Source organism: Emys orbicularis, chromosome 3 (assembly GCF_028017835.1).
Source record: "Emys orbicularis isolate rEmyOrb1 chromosome 3, rEmyOrb1.hap1, whole genome shotgun sequence".
In the NCBI taxonomy this organism is placed as follows: Eukaryota; Metazoa; Chordata; order Testudines; family Emydidae; genus Emys; species Emys orbicularis.
The window spans coordinates 131,752,605-131,773,263 of NC_088685.1; the positions used below are offsets into that span (position 1 = coordinate 131,752,605).

Consider the following 20,659-nt stretch of genomic DNA (forward strand, 5'->3'; position numbering starts at 1 on the left):
TTGTCAGCCATAAGCTGACTCATAAGGAACCTGGCTAGACCTTTTATGGATACACCATGATCCAGTGGATCAAGGGTTACCTATAATAAATAGAATTTGGAGAATCTAGCAAAACACACACAAAAATTAGCAAAGCACTACAAAAGATTTTTCTCCTACTGATAATAGCCCACCTTAATTGATTTGTCTCATTAGAGTTGGTATGGCAACCCCTATCTTTTCATGCTCTCTCTCTCTCTCTCTCTCTCTCTGTGTATATATATCTATATCTATCTATATATCTTCCTATTGTATTTTCCACTCCATGCATCTGATGAAGTGGGTCTTAGCCCACGAAAGCTTATGCCCAAATAAATTTGTTAGTCTCGAAGGTGCCACAAGTACTCTTCGTTCTTTTTGCTGATACAGACTAACACGGGTACCACTCTGAAACCTGTCATACATTTATATTTTTTATCTTCTCAGTGATCTGAGGAACTCTGGAAAAACACAAGCCAACTCAAGCCTGGAATAACGTTAACCAGACATACAAGTTTACTATATCCTCACTCAGAAGTAGTAGGTTTTTTTTTTAAATTCTTCATATAGTGACAAGAATGGAATCTTTTAATTAATTTACAAGTTTATTTAAACTGAAAACGCATCACTCCATATAAACTATATTTACAAACAGTTTACCTGAAAAAACAGCCGGTGTTCCTGTCAGATTGGAATTGAATACCAGTAAAGATTTGTCAGCTAGGCCACAAGCTAACAGCTCTCCATCCCCTGTAAAAAGATTCCCTACAGGTTTATGGGTTGTGAGGAGTGTGTGTCTAATATCATAGGGTTTTTTTTAAATCATAAATATATCAGAAAGAGGGAAAAACATGTTACAGCACATAAAAATATATAATCAGCTTTCACCTAACTTGTTTACCATTTTCCCTTTCAATGGAAATCAGTTAAGATGCAGGGGGGGGAAATATCACTCATTACATGGCAGAATGTCACATATTTAAACAAAAAATCCTAAACAAATATTACAGAAATATTTAGCAGTCACATTTATCTACTTCCTGATTTATAAAAATTACTATGTATAAATGTCACATCCCCCCTTTCAAGGGTACCAGAATAAAAAATAAACATTCTTATGAGAGCACCAAGACTCCTTTGTCAGTATTCTGATAACTTCTGAAGCAATGGGCACAAGCCCACCTCGCCATAGCTTTACAGCCTAATCCTGCAAATTTTACTAAGAAGTTCTGTGGCACTTCTCATATGAGTAAAGTTATTCATGTGTACAAATGTTGGCAGGATCAAGCCTTTTAATGTTTTCCTGGATGTTGTGGGATGGGAAAACTGTTTAACCCAAATAATATTTCTGAAAGAGCAAAGATGGTTTGGGGCTTAAAATGCAGAATCCCACTGTAAATTAGTATAAAAAAAGTTTGCAAACCAGAAGCCAAAAAAAATTAATGAACAAAAAAAGGAAAGAGACATTCCTAGCTTGGGGACAAATCCATGCTATGATTCACCCACCCCACCAGCTATGAAATCTAATCTTCCCAAAGGCATTCTCCTGTTAAATAGCAAATTGTTTTGACTATGTATTCCTGGAGAAGGAATATCAACCAACCTTGCTAACAAGAGATAAATGGTGGGATTCAATCTGAATATAGATTCTGAATATTAATTAATTTGACAGTCTGAAGATCACTCCTTGAATGGCTTCTTTCATGTATTTGAATTAAATACTTTAGTTTCATAAGATTTAATTAAGATTATTTATGTCTACCGATTTATAAAATTATTTAAATTATCCATGACAGGATCCACCAACCCTTAAACAAAATTCCTTTGCCCATCTATAAATTGCTTTAGCTATCTCTGATACACCAAGACAGGACTCTCTGCTGATTTTGGGAATAATATACTTCGGTTTTATCTTACGAGAAGAGTGTCCAAACCAGAGTGGGCCCACTCAGGGTGTAATCTCTGTTGAAAGCTCTTCACAGAGACATAGAGAAGAGATTGCAGCTGAAATAACCATTCTTTATAGTTTGTGTTCTGCTTTGTTCAGTCTTTTTGATGTTAATTTTCCTTTCTTTAATAAAAGTAGCCATAGTTAATAATTGTGATTATTTTGCTTGTCTCTAATTGTGGTGTTCCCTCTTAGTCTAAAATAGACGGATACACATTCCTGAACTGTCAGTAAGAGATAAAATTATCAAGATCTGACTAACTATATCTTGTTTCTCTAGACTATACATTTTTAGTAATCTTTGTGATAATTACTTGGTGCTCAACACCTTAAAACACCCCTTTTTACCCCAAACAGATGTCCAGTGAAGGTATTCATTTTAAAGGGATCCAGTTCCTTGATACCTGGAATTGGAAATGAACTTAGAGGAAGGCATCTCCCTAAAGAAGCCGAGGATTTGAGTAGGGCTCCTAATGTCTGGTAGAGTGAGGAGTCAACCTCCTTTCCCAACCCCTCAACCCTCATAGGAGGGAAGATCAGAGGTCCCAGCAAGAGGCTGGGACCGGGTGTGGAGGGCTGATGGCAACCCTCCGCCGGGTGCAGACAATTAAGGAAGGAAAAATGACCCAAACATTATACAAATTATTGCTAGACAGTTCCCAGATGAGTAAAGCTGATGCCTAAATAAACCACATCCCTTATTTTAATTCCTGGATGTCAGCGACAATAGTATATCTCAGTGGTCATACATACCTGAATACTGAATACAGCAAATAGAAGTTGGTTTATTAGCTACTGATATCTGTCTCTCAGATTTAGTTGGAGGAGAATTTTCCAATAGATATTCTTTATTTTTTCTTTTAAAAATGAAAGTTAAGGAAAACATAGTTAAATGTCATAAGAACAGTACATTTTCACTTTACATGCTAAACATTTATATTACAGTTAGAGTACATTAAAAGTATAATTCATCCATACATCTTCCCTCTTTTTTAAATTCCCAGACAAAACTTGTGGTAAGAAAAAGTTGAGTCAGAATAGATATCAGTAACTTAAGGGTAAAAAACATAACTGGGATGTTTTAATTACCACAGTAACCAAGCATTGAAACCCAGTAAATTATGAGTTAATGTTAACTTAAAAAAAATCCTAAATATGAAGTTGTGCAAATACACGAAGCATGCAGACAACCTAAATTCTGCCCTGTAGTCACAACAAGCAATAACTGTACGATGATGATTGATGCATATTAGTGCTTCTGGTTCCAAATTAAAACTATTTTTAATTTTTTTTTCATATTTTCCCCTTATGGTGTCATTACAGGGCAGAGTTAAGGTTCTTTGTGTGCCTTAACTGTGTATTCCATACATTGACATGTTTGGATTTCTTTTAAAGTTAAGCTTAACTCTGAATTTCCTGGGTTTATAATGCTGGATTTTGGGGTAATTATAGTATTTTTTATGTTTCTTTCCCTTAAGATATTGATATTTATTCTCAGCCTTAACTCCATCATAACAGTTTTGTCTGGGAATTTTTTTTTTTTTTAAATATTAAAATTTGTATATATTAACACTAAACAAGAATCCTAAAGAGAATGCTACCAAGCAAATACTTCTAATGGTTTGAAGATACGCAATATCAACCCTAAATTAGATAATTTTATTTATTTTAACGTTTAGGGTCAGATTCACTGGTATGCTATGAGTGCTTCACACTCCCCTACAGCAGCTAAAGCATACTGACCAGTTAAGCTAGGTTTACAGCTGTTTGCTGCAGCTCCTGTAATATTACTGCCTTAGTACACAGCGGAATCAAGGCCGCTGTGTCATGGGGATGGGAGCCTTTCAAGCACTAACCTCCAAGGTAGCATGGGGTCAGGGAATCTTTAAAAAACAATTACAACTGGACCAACTGACCTATCAAGGAGAGCTCTTTACATGCCATGATCTGAATCTCTCTCATACACTCACCACAACTAATAACACTGTAGAATGGAAATTGGCTGTAAAGGAAGGGTTATGATTGTTTCTTACCTTTGCAGTCACAGTGGTCCCAGTTAAGAGTGATATGAGCTGTTGACCTGCCCCTGTCTACGATCATAACAATTGGATGCACAGTAACTTAACTGAATTACAACCTGATCTTCTCAAATATAGCCTGTCCACAAAACTTCCATAATTGTAATTATATGGGAAGTTTGAATACTCTGGTATTCCATTACTGAGATCATTCAGAACACCGGATACTAAATTTCTTAAAGAACCCATTTTTAAATCTGTTTAACGCAAACTAATTAATGGATTTCCTTGTAAATTCTCAGAAAATCCATTCTGCATTCAAAAAACGATGTGATATAAGCAGGTGAAGATATGTTGAATTCGCCATACATAACTAGACATGACAGCATAATTATTTAATATAATTTTGATGGATATTTATATTTTTAAACATTTTTTTTTCAATTTTTAATTTAAATGTTCATAGTTACTGGAAATTATGGGGGGGGGAATCAAACAATACTTATGACAGCAGATGCTGAAACTCAAAAAATTAAATCTTCATAACAGTAAAACACAAATTGTCAACATCACATGTCAAAATATACAAAGTAAATATCCTTAAATCAAACTCCAATATGTTCTCAAGCAGCACTTTACTTACTTTGCCTATGTGTGAATTTTAATGATCAATTTAAATATTTTTACTCAGTTTGTATTTATTAACATCCGCCAATAAAAATCTAATCCTTCAAAGCCTATACATAAACAGAGGGTGAATTCTTACTTTTAATGCAAAACTCAGCTCAGCCTTAGCTAAACCAGAGCCACAATAAGCATCTGCAGAATACTGTTCCCTGCCAAAGGTCAGAAAAACCACTGAAATGACACGTTAGGCCCTGGTCCTGCAATGAGATGTAGACATGCAGACACTTGCACCTGCACAAAATCTCAGAGGCGCCCCATGCAGATGCTGAAGTTCACCTGCATGCATCCCACTGAAGGATCGGACTCACATCAGAAAGGAAGGTTACAAGTATGGTATCTGTTTGCATCCATGTCAATAATTTACCAGTCATCTATGCAAAAGTTATCAGGAATTAGGACTCTCATATGCATACCTTTACATTATTCTGCTTGCCAATTAAAAAATAACCACTAATTCTTTCAAGATGAACCAGTATTTTCCAGTTTACAGACAATATGATTGATGTGCTGATTACGTGTTATAATGGCAGCCTTGGTCAGCTAGCCTAATAATGAATTAATTCCAAGTTCAAGGCTTTTTTCAGATACCCACACCAAAAAATAAAATTAGTTTGTTGTATTATTTCTTGCTGATAACAAAATTACTTAGGATAGTGCCTTAAAATATGATTCTACTCTGAAAAGTGAAGATGTAAAAACAACACTTTCTTGCTCAACATATATATACTCCTGGTGTGTTGTATCTGCTTATTTCAGTCACAAATAAAAACTGTTTTGTTTTACTCGTTAGTACCACAGAGTCAACACAGAGTGGGAATTAGATACTATATACTAGATTATGCAAGTCTTTCTTAATATCAATAGTACTATTCATCTAAATGCTTTCCAAAGTGATTAAGGAGTGCACCATCTAGCACTATGCTATTATACATTTCAGAAATGCTAATAAAAGAGAAAAGCCAAGAGAAACCACTACTGTCACACTTAATTTTTGCTTTTGCAACATAGATAAGCCAGATCCCAGGGTGAATTTACAGGGCTGGCAGTTAGGATCAAATGGGTGTGGTACATCCATTTCACGACTCAGCATAAAACTGTCAACTCCTTAAGATCACACTGAGACCTGGATTGTGTATCATTGCCAGTGATGATGATTCTACAGGTCAAATTCCACCCTAACTAAAATCTGTGCAGATTCATTATATTCAATGGGACTGCATATGTTTACGAGAGGGAAAAAGTTTTGATTTCAATGGACTGACACAGGCGTAGAACTGGAGTACCATAGTGGTGAATCAGGCCAAATATATTTCCACTTGTAAAATGAACACATATGAACTCAATGAGCTACAATAAGCACAGAACCTCATGAAGCCATATTTAGTAACTTTTCAGACTGGAACTACACATTAAAAACACTTTATGGGAATATGGTTCCAAACACGTTTAGCACCAATATGCTTTTTTAAGTTAAATGCGTCATTTTAAAAATAGAGAGAACATAAATATATGTTATCTTTTGTATGTAAAGCTTACTTAAGATTAATGAATGTAACCTAAAATGTCTTTAGAGTAAACATTTAGCAGTTCTTCCAGCTGTACATCAGAAAAAATGCATCTCATAGCAAACCTAAGAAGCATTTTAGTTCAAATCATATACCCAATTTAAAAATGTCCAATAGATGAAGTAGGTATCTACAAAATACCTTTTCAAGTAAAACATCTATTTATCATCATTTCAATATTTTTTAATGAATCTACTGAATTACCTACCGTTTGCAACTGCTCTTCCACTCTGATATCTTGTTATTTTTCTTCAAGTTAGTCTTTGGAGAAAACATGGTCATTCTGCGAAGAAGAAGAAAACAGGCTTTGCTATACCTATATAAAGGCACTTCTGAAACATTGTTCAGGAATAAGTATTTTATTTAAAATAACAGTGATTCTGTTTTCTTCTTCATACACGCAGTTGTTCCATTAGTGACAGTGAGAAATATGTACATATCAACAGAAGAATAGATCCCTGTAATCATCTTACTTTCTAGTTCACTCCCAAATATTGCTTGTAATAACACACTAGATAGGTGCTACACTTTGAAGAACATAAAGGCCTGAGATATCTACTTCTGAACAGCAGCCTTTTTACACAAGTAGTTAGTAGGATGTCACTGTACCAAGTGGATAGAGCTCATTCTACAAATTTTGAGATGACTTGAAAAAGTTGCCAATAGGAGATGGTAGTTTCTAGCACATATGATTGTTCCCAGCCCCAATCAATCATCTCACAGAACCATAAGCCTTCCTAGCCCAAATCAAACAATTTTACCCTTCTCTCCAAGTTTCTTTCAAGGACCCAAACTGGTGGCCCATACAATTGTAGCATAATTCCTCCTTCATATTACCACAACCATTCATATTTATGAATATCCACACAAATATTATACACACACACAATATACACATATTTACACACACGCATAAGTAACTGGCTCTGGGATCTAAGAATCTTGCGCATTTATGTACAACTTACACCCAGCGTGGATATAATGTTTTTGTGAGCTAACGTTAACACTGAGTGACTTTTACTGGTCTAAATTCTACTCTCAGTTACATGCAGGCAACCTAACTTAGTCACTTATTTAACCTGGATGGTCACATTGTGACATGAGCACAAAAATCTTTATGGGGTTAAAACATGTCATGTTAGTTAAATTACTTTCACCCTCTGCCCATACAGAAAAACTAGGGGAAATGGTAGTTGTCATGAGTCGGTGCCAGTGAGTACAGATTCTAGTTGATGGTTAAAAGTGTCTGAGAAGGGCACACTTGTGCCCTGAAATATAAACAAGATAACCTTTAAGGTTAAAGGACTTGGCATCTGATGAAAATGGGGGAGAGAAAGAAGCCCTGATGACATCTCTAACCTACCTCCCTTTTTTACTCAAAGCAAGGGTTGCCCTAGGCATAAACTGATGCTACCACATGAAACAACTGGTGTTAGGCCTGATGGCTACCTCCCCTCCTACTATCTCCTCCATTGTGAAGCAGCAGCAGAAGAGGAGCGATTACTGGCAGGTTTAGCACTGGCTATTACTGAAGACAGCTGCAGAAGAGCTTGAACTGAGCTGTCCGAGTGCTACTGTGGGCAGTCTTAATGGGCTTCCTGCACTGTCAGGCACCACGGGGAAGTTGCTTCTACAGTGCTACTGTAACCCACACACCTCCTGGGTGTGGTGTCCCCTCTAGTGGCACCGAGACCCCTTAGAGATTAATGAGTCTGCTACAGCCTTAGCTAAGAGCCAAGTGGCTTTTAGCTTACGCAGTAGAGGCTCATACATTAAGCTTCAGAGGTCCCAGGTTCGATCCTGCCTGCTGACGACTGGGGTCTGTCGGTGTTACCCTACTACTAGCCTGGTGCTCCTCCCTCATCCCCTTTAAGCTGCCTCTCAGCTGTGTAGAGGAGTGGAAAAGATGTTGGTTCCCTTGGCAGAAGCAAAGAGAGAATTAGGGGAAGGAGAGAGAGAGATGGTAAGACAGCAAGAACCATATACAAGAAAGAAAGGAAAGAGGGAATTATTGCACACTCTTTATTAAATAGACTTAATAGAGAAAAACAGAAACCAAAAGTACATGTTGAAGGAGAGAGAATGTCATCGAGTGAAAGAGAAGGAAAGAAGCAAGAGAAGTACAGTCAGGGGTTAAAGTGGGCCGGTACAGTATACCGGTAAAAAGTGGCCGCTGGTACTGGCCCGTACCCAGCTGACTTTAAAGCAAGGGCCCTGCTTAAAGCGCTGCCGCGGCAGTGCTTTAACATCGCTGCCTCTTTTGTGTCCCCCGTTGGCGGCCCTGCCGCGTTCCTACCAGCAGGGCTACCAATGGGGGAGGGGGCAGCGGCCAGAGCCCCGGGCCCTTTAAATCGCCGCTGGAGCCCCAGGCGGTGCGGGCCAGGGGATGCTGATCCCCCAGCTCCTACCCTTCTGCCCAAGGCCCCCAGACCAGTAAGTTTTCAGAGCTACTTTCACCCCTGAGTACGGTGAACAAAAGTTCCATGTGTCTATCCCTATTGATTAAATGAGGTATTATTAAGTATCAATAGATATTATCTTTGGAAAATCATGGGAGACGGGAGAGATTCCAGAAGATTCGAAAAGGGCAAATATAGTGCCCATCTATAAAAAGGGAAATAAAAACAACCCAGGAAACTACAGACCAGTTAGTTTAACTTCTGTGCCAGGGAAGATAATGGAGCAAGTAATTAAGGAAATCATCTGCAAACACTTGGAAGGTGGTAAGGTGATAGGGAACAGCCAGCATGGATTTGTAAAGAACAAATCATGTCAAACCAATCTGATAGCTTTCTTCGATAGGATAACGAGTCTCGTGGATAAGGGAGAAGCTGTGGATGTGGTATACCTAGACTTTAGTAAGGCATTTGATACGGTCTCGCATGATATTCTTATTGACAAACTAGGCAAATACAATTTAGATGGGGCTACTATAAGGTGGGTGCATAACTGGCTGGATAACCGTACTCAGAGAGTTGTTATTAATGGTTCCCAATCCTGCTGGAAAGGCATAACGAGTGGGGTTCCGCAGGGGTCTGTTTTGGGACCGGCTCTGTTCAATATCTTCATTAACGACTTAGATATTGGCATAGAAAGTACGCTTATTAAGTTTGCGGATGATACCAAACTGGGAGGGATTGCAACTGCTTTGGAGGACAGGGTCATAATTCAAAATGATCTGGACAAATTGGAGAAATGGTCTGAGTTAAACAGGATGAAGTTTAACAAAGACAAATGCAAAGTGCTCCACTTAGGAAGAAAAAATCAGTTTCACACATACAGAATGGGAAGAGACTGTCTAGGAAGGAGTACGGCAGAAAGGGATCTAGGGGTTATAGTGGACCACAAGCTAAATATGAGTCAACAGGGTGATGCTGTTGCAAAAAAAGCAAACATGATTCTGGGATGTATGAACAGGTGTGTTGTGAGCAAGACACGAGAAGTCATTCTTCTGCTCTACTCTGCTCTGGTTAGGCCTCAGCTGGAGTATTGTGTCCAGTTCTGGGCACCGCATTTCAAGAAAGATGTGGAGAAATTGGAAAGGGTCCAGAGAAGAGCAACAAGAATGATTAAAGGTCTTGAGAACATGACCTATGAAGGAAGGCTGAAAGAATTGGGTTTGTTTAGTTTGGAAAAGAGAAGACTGAGAGGGGACATGATAGCAGTTTTCAGGTATCTAAAAGGGTGTCATAAGGAGGAGGGAGAAAACTTGTTCACCTTAGCCTCTGAGGATAGAACAAGAAGCAATGGGCTTAAACTGCAGCAAGGGAGGTCTAGGTTGGACATTAGGAAAAAGTTCCTAACTGTCAGGGTGGTTAAACACTGGAATAAATTGCCTAGGGAGGTTGTGGAATCTCCATCTCTGGAGATATTTAAGAGTAGGTTAGATAAATGTCTATCAGGGATGGTCTAGACAGTATTTGGTCCTGCCATGCGGGCAGGGGACTGGATTCGATGACCTCTCGAGGTCCCTTCCAGTCCTAGAATCTATGAACTATGAACTATAATAGATTGCTCATAAACTGAGTATTTTAATTTCTAACACATCGTTAGCAGCCTATTTATCTGTATTTTGTACCATTATTTTATTTTCAAAGCATCATTTATTCCACAGTTGCCACAAGGTATTTCTACACAATAAAAAAGGAAACAAGGTACAGTAATATTACATCCATATAAAATATCTTTAATAGCATTTCTACTCACTGTGGTGCTGTTGTGTAGCCTGATGACTTAATTTTACTGTGGAAAACCAGTGACTGGTCTTTCATTGTGCCCTTCATACCTGCATTAAAATAGCTTGAACTTTTAGTAGAGAATTTTCTTAACATTACATTTCCATAATTCAAGTTAGAGGGAAATTATTTCTTTAAGATAATCGAACAATTGCTGTCTCCTTATATATAAATTGTTCTACATTCTAAATATTTAAAATTGGATAATGATTATGGAAGATGTGTCAAACTAATTGTCTAGAATACCAGTAACTGGACATTTGAGAGAATACAATTTATATTTGTTTACATATTGCTGTTTATGTGACAAATCAATAAAACAACAAATGCTAAACATCAGATTAAAATTTTAATTATTAAATATCAGATTTAATATTTCACCTTCTACAGCATTCATTTGAAAGTGATCATAGATATCTCTGATACCAGCTTCCGTAAAAGCCTTCAATTGCAGGAAGATTTATAGTTTTGTAGCCCCGCGGCGAACTGTAGCCACTGGGAGCTGCGAGCAGTTGTACCTGCTTACGCTCAGGTAAACAAAGCATCTCACGGCCCGCCAGGGGCTTACCCTGAACAAGCCACAAACCAAGTTTGGGAACCACTGCCCTAGACAAGTAATATACAATCCCACAATAGTACATAAGATTTGAATTTATAATACAATGGTCTCCAAAGCTATCTGAACTCAATAAGATCTCCCAAGGATACTGCAGAAATTGCCGTATCTGTGGAGGTAGCTGCACCACCTCTATACAACTGGGACAACGAGATGACAAAAATTTTCTTCCAGTACCTGAAAAACTTTAAGTAATGAGATGCTTTTACTTAAAAGCAGCCTTCCCCCCACCCCAGATGAAATTCATAGGGAAGAATATTATCTGGCAGCAGGTTAACACACTGTTCATGAGTCTTAGGGGGTTCATGTCAAAAGGCAAATCAGTGATCTTTTGCTAGAAGTGTGAGGACAAACCATACAAATTATACCTTGATCTCTAGTCCCTCTTGAAGGATATACTGGACAGCCTGATATACTTTGCTTGGATGATGTTCTACAAAAGTCGTAAGTTGCCAATGGTTATGAACACAGACATAGCTGGATTCACTATCCTGACAGCGTTATACAGCTCACACAAAGCACTCTTTGCAGAGAACTATGGAGCTAACTGAAAGTAAGACATCAGTCTACTTTAAAGAATGCACATGATCCTGCTCCCACTAAAGTCAAAGGGAAATTATATACATAACAGCCTCCCTAAGCAGATGTCTTATATCTCCATTACAAATGCTATTGACTATTAGAAACTCCATTGACTACAAGTCTGAGCAATATATAATTATACAATGATGGGAGACAAAAGGCATCCCAATTTTGTCCTATGATGTTATGACAAGGTTCAACAAATACATCTCCCATACAATAGCAAACGGCTTAATCATACATGGGTTTTTTTGATGACCCAATTATTCAAAGACAGAATAGTTCTCCTTTCCACTGTCATCTCATCTGGTTGATTCATGTACTCTGTACTACTTTACATATTTTTTTCTTCTGCATTTCTCATGCACTAGTTCCAACAGCTATTTTTGCACCACTTTCCTCCACTTGAGAAGGAAGAGTGATTGGTTTCTTCTAACACCTGTTCATGAACTGACACGGATTACACTCTGTAAGGCTTACATCTGCCCCAGCTACACACACAGCTCCCAATTGAGTTAATGAGCACCATATGTGACTCTGGAAACAGAATTCGGCCTTTTAAGACACGTAAAACTTCCGCTCTAACTTCAAATGCCATCTCAGCAGTTACCTACTTTCTACAAACCTCTATTTAAAGAACCTTGGATCATGTGGTAACTCTAATTTTCAGCTCAGGAGCAGTTTAACAACACTGACACGGAACCAGTGATTTCACTATATCAGAAAATATAGCCTATTTTAAACCTCCAGAATTGTTACCATGTTATATTTGTCAAAAATTCTCTTACTCTTACTGTATTAAACTGTAACTACATTGCTGCAGAACACCAAAAGCAGCGTAAACAGTATAATAAATTCAGAGAGTAACTATAAGAGATATACCACAAGCACTATTAATTAATTATAAAAATACTTCCACTACAAAGCACAAGTTAGCCAAATATTTTATATAAACTTTGTTTCACGAGTCCTGTTAGAAGCATCTTAAATACTTCATACAGGTATCAATGTGTTCTGGAATAATGGTTCGCCAGTTGCTGTAAAATGTTTCGAAGAGAGTATTAAGTCTTAACAGAATTATTTTTTTTCAATGATCAATTCCACAAAGGTCAAACTTACGTCAACCTCATCTGAACAATATTACTATCATATATTATACACTTTTAGTATGTCCTATTAATCAAAGTGGGCGTTGGTTCTCTTGGATTGGAAGTTTTGTTATTAAAATAGAAGAATGCATCTGAACCTGTGTTCCTTTGTAAGATGAATTTCATAATGTCTCCATGTTCAACTTCTGAAAATTACAGTAACTGACAATTATTGTGTACAAATTAAACATAAATTAACTAACTTATTGTCATCTTAAATAGAAAAACATTCCAAAGGGGACAAGCAGTAACACCTGAAGTACAAGAATAATGATTCTGTACAGTATATTAGAAGCAGCAGCAAAAACTTAAAACAACTGGCAGAACAGTTGAATAATTAGCCATATGACCAACTTTGTAAAACATGTATTTCAAACTAGAGTTCCAATAATGGAAGCTTTACTATATGATCATAAATTAATACTAAGTATGGGATATTTTATGTGGTCTGAGTCCTCATGAAGTTACTGTCTAAAAGGTAATTATAAATAGTAATATGATTACATTATTTTAAAATTGATAATTTCTATTAATATTTCTTTGCATAACTGACTCAATTTTAAAGACATTTGAACAGTATAGTGCATAATTGTCATTTCCTTTTTAGTTGCCTATTTCATTACAGTTGTCTCTTGTGTGCTTCTATAAGAATAGAAGGTGACATTTTTGTGGTTGTGCATGTTCATTTCCCATGTGAATTTTTTTTTCCAAAAGAGAAAAAACTTTTACCAACATATTTCTGAACATTCACAGAAGTCAAGGAGTAGAAATTAAATCACTATATAACTAACTATAAAGTAGCTATTAACTAGCTACTGTATTACAGTTTAAAATTTGGATAGAGCACCAAATTCTGCTCTCAGTAAAATGTGTGGAGCTCACCCAAGTCAAGAATATTATATGGGTGTAGCCAAATACAGGGGTACAACTGATGGCAGACTTATAGAAAATCATTTTGAAATACTTAAAACTATTTTTATAATCAGAGGGGTAGCCGTGTTAGTCTGGATCTGTAAAAAGCAACAGAGAGTCCTGTGGCACCTTTAAGACTAACAGATGTATTGGAGCATAAGCTTTCGTGGGTGAAAGCCCACTTCGTCGGATGCATGTAATGGAAATTTCCAGGGGCAGGTATAAATATGCTGGCAAGAATCAGTCTGGAGATAACAAGGTTAGTTCAATCAGGGAGGGTGAGGTCCTCTGCTAGCAGTTGAAGTGTGAACACCAAGGGAGGAGAAACTGCTTCTGTAGTTGGCTAGCCATTCACAGTCTTTGTTTAATCCTGATCTGATGGTGTCAAATTTGCACTCCCTTGGTGTTCACACTTCAACTGCTAGCAGAGGACCTCACCCTCCCTGATTGAACTAACCTCGTTATCTCCAGACTGATTCTTGCCAGCATATTTATACCTGCCCCTGGAAATTTCCATTACATGCATCCGACGAAGTGGGCTTTCACCCACAAAAGCTTATGCTCCAATACATCTGTTAGTCTTAAAGGTGCCACAGGACTCTCTATTTTTATAATGCGAAGTTAAATATTTTGTACATGTCAACTCAAAAAAAAGATAGTGAGCCAAATTTAACCCTTTAAAGTGCACATGTGACTACAGCCAGCCAAAACTCAGGGATTTCAGTATTTATTAATATGCTTTCATTCTGATTTGGAATGCAAGCAACATTTCCCATTGAACCAGAGATCCTCAAAAACTTCATTTCATAAACACTATAGTGTTCCTGAAACAAAATGTGAAACTGACATTCTTGTCAATTTTATGGCTGCCATTCACTGAATAGCAGCCATGAAAATGACAAGAATGTTGATTTCACTTAGCTTCTCCACAGCAGAAAGTCTGCTAGCCTTTGGTTCCCCAGCTGGAGCTCTAGGAGCTGCTAGGATTCCCACTTTAGACAGAGCTTTGGGGAATGAGAGGCATCCTGCAACAAAGCGGGGAGCCTAGCAGCCCCAACAATCCTATGTTACATGTGCTACCACGGGTATTGGAAGTAGACCGGTTGAAATCTTTACAATCAAGTAAGCTCTGCATTTGCATGGGGTTTGCTTTCGTTAAAAATGTTGTCAAAAGACAACTCATTCAAGAGGAGGACCGGAAAACTGACCATGAATACATACAAATTTAAAGAAGACAATACTGAAAATTATAGTAAATCTCCTTGGGAAAAGAGCAAGCTAACTAACTTGAATCACATGTGCAAACTGAAAAGCTGTGGTGTACTAAAAACCTCTGTTAAATTGTAGACTCTCACTTCAAATTTCAAGGTGGGGTCCTCATCCTACTTGTAGACTAGAGCACTCTGTAGGAAAGTGTGCAAAACTGGACCCAAAAGCAGTCAATTTTGCAAGCAGACAGCTAAAGTAGGTGAGGTGAGTTGTGCCCCTTTGTTTTAGGAACTAGCCTGCTTTGTCTCTCTGTCCTTGGGATCTTGCAAGTTATTATTCGAAGAAATAAAATAGTGTTATGTTGCAATCTGCCGGCAACAGTATTTCATGTTTTTTATCTAACTCCTCGGTGTGCATGCCATAACACATAATCAAAGGTTCCACATTCCCTACAGACAGTTCTCAAAAGTTTAATTTTTTAAAGAACACCACTTATACAGGTACATTTTTAGGAAGGAAAGTAGCACTAAATAAAGCATAGAATTGAAAATATAATGCAACTTACAAGTTGACAACGAAAATAATATATCGACTAGATATAGCACTAGTTAGCTATACGAGGTAATATTCTGAAGAATCTGTATGTTGACTGTTCACCTTAAGATTGGTTTACACTTACCAAGTTTTTTTTTATTGGTAGGTTTGCAGCTTTCCTTCTTCAAAGACTCAGTACACAATGGAGAATTTGGCAACAGAGAGCAACTAAAGATAAAAATCAACAAAATTGCATTAGATACATGTGACGTTGCACCCCATAATGCTTTATGGAAATATGCTTATGAATGTATATATGACATAACTGGAATACGTTTCATGCTACATATGCCATGTAACATATCTCTGCAAAGGTTACAATCTACTGAATATATTCATCCTATTTGTATGCATGTATCATGTTTGTATTTGCAGTTATGAATATTGGCTGTGTATTTGTTTGATTTTAAGTAGCCTTAGTAAGGCATTTGGTCAGCTTCTTAAGAAAGGAATTTGCAAGTTAAGTGCCCAATCAAGAAACACTTAACAGACAAGGGAACCTTGGAAGATTCCAATCCACATAAGAAGTTTACCTGGGGACATTCAAGGTAGCATGTAAGCAATGGTTGCCACTTGTAAGGAACTGGATCATGCATGGACATGTGACTTGCCCATGTGACTCCAAAACTCCATCTTGGAGCTGGATTCTGCATAGGAGAGAGGAGGGGGTCTCCACCCACAAGAGAAAGTCTATTTAAGCCCTTGGGAGACCCTGCCATTTTGTCTTCAGCTGGCTCAAGAGATAGCCTCTCCACCCCAAAGGATACCTGAAAGAAACTGGAACAAAGGACAGTAACTACAGGGGTGTGAGTGATTGCTGGACCCAGACTAGAAGGAGGCTAGTCTGTAAAAGAGGCTTATTGGAACATCTCTGAGGGTGAGATTTTATCTGTATTCAGCTTCTTACTGTATTAGGCGTAGACTTGCGTGTTTTATTTTATTTTGCTTGGTAATTCACTTTGTTCTGTCTGTTATTACTTGGAACCACTCAAATCCTACTTTTTGTATTTAATAAAATCACTTTTTAATGTATTAATTAACCCAGAGTATGTATTAATACCTGGGGGAGCGGGGGCAAACAGCTGTGTATCTCTCTCTATCAGTGTTATAGAAGGCAAACAATTTATGAGTTTATCCTGTATAAGCTTAATACAGGGTAAAACGGATTTATTTGGGGTTTGAACAGCATTGGGAGCTGGGCATCTGAGTGTCGGAGACAGGAACACTTCTTAAGCTGTTTTCAGTTAAGCCTTTTGGGGGACGTTGTTCAGACCTGGGTCTGTGTTTGTAGCAGGCTAGCGTTTCTGGCTCGAACCAGGCAGGGCACTGAAGTCCCAAGCTGCCAGGGAAAAGGGCTCAGAGGTAATCCCAGCACATCAGTTGGCAGTTCCCAAGGGGTTTTCTGTGATCCAACCCGTCACAATACGATCTTCATATTAGAATAAAATACTATAAGTTATATTTTTGGCTATCAGATAGAGACAGAGAAATACCAATTAGCGTTTTGCAAAGTGCAAATTTAAAGAATGCGCAGTTGACTAAGTCCACCCCAAATGTATGGTGTTACAAGGACCACACAGGCACAGCCAAACCTGACCTAGGATTAGGACTCCCAAAACATTACTCTAAGACAGGGGTGGGCAAACTATGGCCCACGAGGCCGTCCTGCCCGGCCCCCGAGCTCCTGGCCCAGGAGGCTCACCCTCGGCCCCTCCCCTGCTGTCCTCCTCCCCCACAGCCTGAGCTCGCTCGCTCCGCTGCCGGCGCAATGCTCTGGGTGTCGGGGCTGTGAGCTCCTGGGGCAGCGCAGCTGCAGAGCCCGGCCTGACCCAGTGCTCTGTGGTGGCAGCGGCGGCAGTGTGGCCCGGCTCCAGCCGGGTGGCGTGGCTGGAACGCCCCCAGCGCTCCAGTCAGCATGGTAAGGGGGCAGGGGGGGTTGGATAGAGGGCAGGGGAGTTCAGGGTGGTGGTCAGGGGGTAGGGGTGTGGATGGTGGTTGGGGGGGGAACCGGGGGTTGAATGGGGGCAGGGATCCTGGGGGGCAGTCAGGAAGGAGGAGGGGTTGGATGGGGCAGCAGGGGGCAGGGAGAAGGGGTGGTTGGATGGGGAGGGGTCCCGGAGGGGGCAGTCAGGAATGAGAGGAGGGGTTGGATGGGGCGGCGGTGGTCTGGGGGCAGTCAGGGGACAGGAAGTGGGGTGTGTGGATGGGGCAGGGGTCCCAGAGGGGCCATTAGATAACATGGGGGGTTGGATGGGACAGGATTCCCGGGGGGGCAGATAGGAGGTGGGGGCCGGGCCAGGACCCCCTCCCCTAACCGGCCCTCCATACAATTTACGAAACCTGATGTGGCTCTCAGGTCAGAAAGTTTGCCCGCCCCTGCTCTCAGAATTTTTTTTAAAAACCCAATTCATTGCTCATTTATTTGAATACTGACTGAAGAGTCCAAGACAGTATGGGTGAAGTGCTGGCCCTACTGAAGCCGGTTGAAGGTCTGCCAAGGATTTCAGGATTTCACCCACTATATTAGCTAAACTACAGTATTTTACAGTGATAGGCAAATGAGTAGATTAATAAGATGTGATCATGGACCAATATAACCTCTAATGTTTTTTAATCTGTGTATTTCAGATTTAGAATACAAATCCATAGTTCTGTACACTGAGAAAAAATGAGAGGTTACTCACCCTGTGCAGTAACTGGAGTTCTTCCAGATGTGTCTCCCCCACAGGCACTCCGTTTTAGATATGCTTACACCCCATGCGCCTTTGAGCTGAGATTTTTGGTAGTACCACTTGTTCAGCTCACACATTTGCCCTACAAATCCTTGTGCCCCGGACTGAAGCTATAAAGGGCTGTACAGTCAAAGTGCCCTCAGTTCCTTCTCAACCCGCAAAGTCCTCAAAGGAATCTCTGAAGCAAAGGGGAAGGAGGGCAGGTAATGGAACACCCATGGGGACACACATCTCAAAGAACTCCAGTTACTGCATAGGGTGAGTAACCTCTCCTTCTTCAGGGGGCTTCACTTCAGGTGACTACTGAGCAGTAGCCGCAGGTTGAGGATGGGGCTTCAGAGCCACATCCAAGACTGATAAAACTGCATTCCCAAAGGCGGTATCTGATCTTGAAGACTGGACTACAGCATAATGTCTGGAAAAGGTACATCTTGGGTATATACTGAAGTCCAAGTTGGAGCCTTGCAAATGTCCAGAATAGGAACACATTTGAGCAAGGCCATAGAGATAGAGATCTCGTGGAATGGACCAAATCCCTAGAAGGAGGCTGAATGTCAGATGATCTGTAGCATGATCAGCACAATCAGAAGTCCCCAAGTCGAGAGACTCTGGGTGAAAACTGCTGAACCTTTAGATCTATCTGCAATGGACACAAACTGTCTGAGTAAATTCCCAAATTACCTGATTCTGCCCAGAAAAATGGCTAATGCCTTCCTAACATCCAACGTTTGTAATGAAGCATCCTCCCTGGACTGATAAGGTTTTGGGAAAAAGATGGGAAGATGTATGAGTTGATTAATATGAAACTCCTATGACACCTTGATTAAAATTTAAGATGGGGACATAAGGAAACTTTGTCCTTGAAAAATACTATAAACAGAGGGCCTGCCCTGGGAGCCCCTATTTCTCCAACCCTTCAGCCAGAGGCGATGTGGCCATCTTCATAGAAGAATTAATGAGGGAAGAGGTAGCCACTGAATCAAAAGGGAAGATTCATAAGGCATTTAAGTACAGATTCAAATCCCAAATTACAGTGGGTTCCTTAACTTGAGTGAAAAGGTTCCGCAACCCTCTGAGAAACCTCACAGTTGTGGGATCAGCGAAAACTGAAATCCTTCAACTGGGGAATGAGAGGCTGCTATAATTGCTACGTGTACCCTGATAGAACTTTTACATAATTTTTGTCTTTTTAAACTCTGGAAGGTAGTCCAAAATATTGAGAAGGATGAGTGAACGGGTGGAAAATGTCTCTGATCACACCAAATGCTGAACCTCTTCAACTTGTGAAGTTACGTATATCTCATGGAATCTTTTCTACTGTTCAATAATACCTGTTGTACCTCCTCAGAACATGAAGTCTCTATTCCTATGAACCATCGAGAAGCCAAGCTTTGAGATGAAGGATCCTCGGGTAGGGTGAAACATTCGATGTGCTTCGTAAGAGAGAAGAAGAGGAATGGACAGAGGAACCATTGCCTGACAAACAGGTGAATTAGGTCTGTCTGGGCCATGTCAGAACTATTAATATGATCTTGGCCTTGTCGTGCTTGATTTTGTTTACCATCCTCAGAAGCAGAGGTATCAGAGATGGCCTCTTGTCCACAGAACAAGAAAGGCATCTCCCAGTGAGAGATGGTCTAAGCACCCTTCCCGCCAAACAAAGTAATTTGCACTTCTTGTTGGCAATGATCTTGTAGCGGGGTGGTCACCCACTCCTGCTCTGAGGGGTTTAAAAACAGCCCTTGGAAAGGACGGGGGGTGAGAGAGAACACCCTGGGCTGATTGGGGGAAGTAGCTGCAGCTGGGCCACGCCCCAATCAGAGCCCAGCTGGCCCTATAAAGGCCAGGGTGGCCAGAAGCTCAGCAGTCTCTCTCTGAGTGCAGAGAGAGAAGGGCCTGGCTGCAGGGAATTAGAGCAGAGTACCTGGGTGGAGCAGGGCTAGGGAAAGGCTGGGGAGCTGGGGAGCTCCAGCCTGAAAAGCCCCAGGCTGCGGCCTAGTGTTAGGCCAGGAGGTACTGGGGGTTGCAGAGGGCAGCCCGGAGATAGGCCAAGGCAGCAGGCCCAAACCCAACCTTGCCTGTGATGAGTAGGCTGATACTGCAGTCTGCCCCAGGGAGTGGGGCTAGATGGTGACTGGCAGTAGCCTGACACTGAGGCGAGGTAGGGTTAGTGGGTGGGGTTCCCCTGGGAGGGGAGACCTAGCGTGTGGGTACTGCCAGGGCGCAGCACCCCTGGGAGGGACACGGGGCCCAGAAGTAGAGAGCAAGGCAGATCACCGGCCTGCAGAGGGCGCTCCGGAGGCTGGGTCGAGCTAATTCCCTGAGAGACCAGCAGGAGGCGCCGCAGGGGTGAGTCCGCTCATGTTACAGATCTATATCTGGAACTCCCCAAGTC

The 20,659-nt window shown here is 40.2% G+C and overlaps 1 protein-coding gene across 1 annotated transcript in view; it reads right to left on the minus strand.

Annotated features, from left to right (window-relative positions):
- WDR27 (WD repeat domain 27) overlaps positions 1-20,659 on the minus strand; it is a 110,879-nt gene that overhangs the window by 55,655 nt on the left and 34,565 nt on the right. Inside the window, exons 12-16 of the mRNA XM_065401452.1 lie at positions 15,618-15,700; positions 10,443-10,521; positions 6,445-6,519; positions 2,720-2,823; positions 679-768 (exon numbers count right to left, since the gene is read on the minus strand). Of these exons, the coding sequence (XP_065257524.1) occupies positions 679-768; positions 2,720-2,823; positions 6,445-6,519; positions 10,443-10,521; positions 15,618-15,700 (431 nt within the window). The remainder of the gene's footprint in view (positions 1-678; positions 769-2,719; positions 2,824-6,444; positions 6,520-10,442; positions 10,522-15,617; positions 15,701-20,659) is intronic.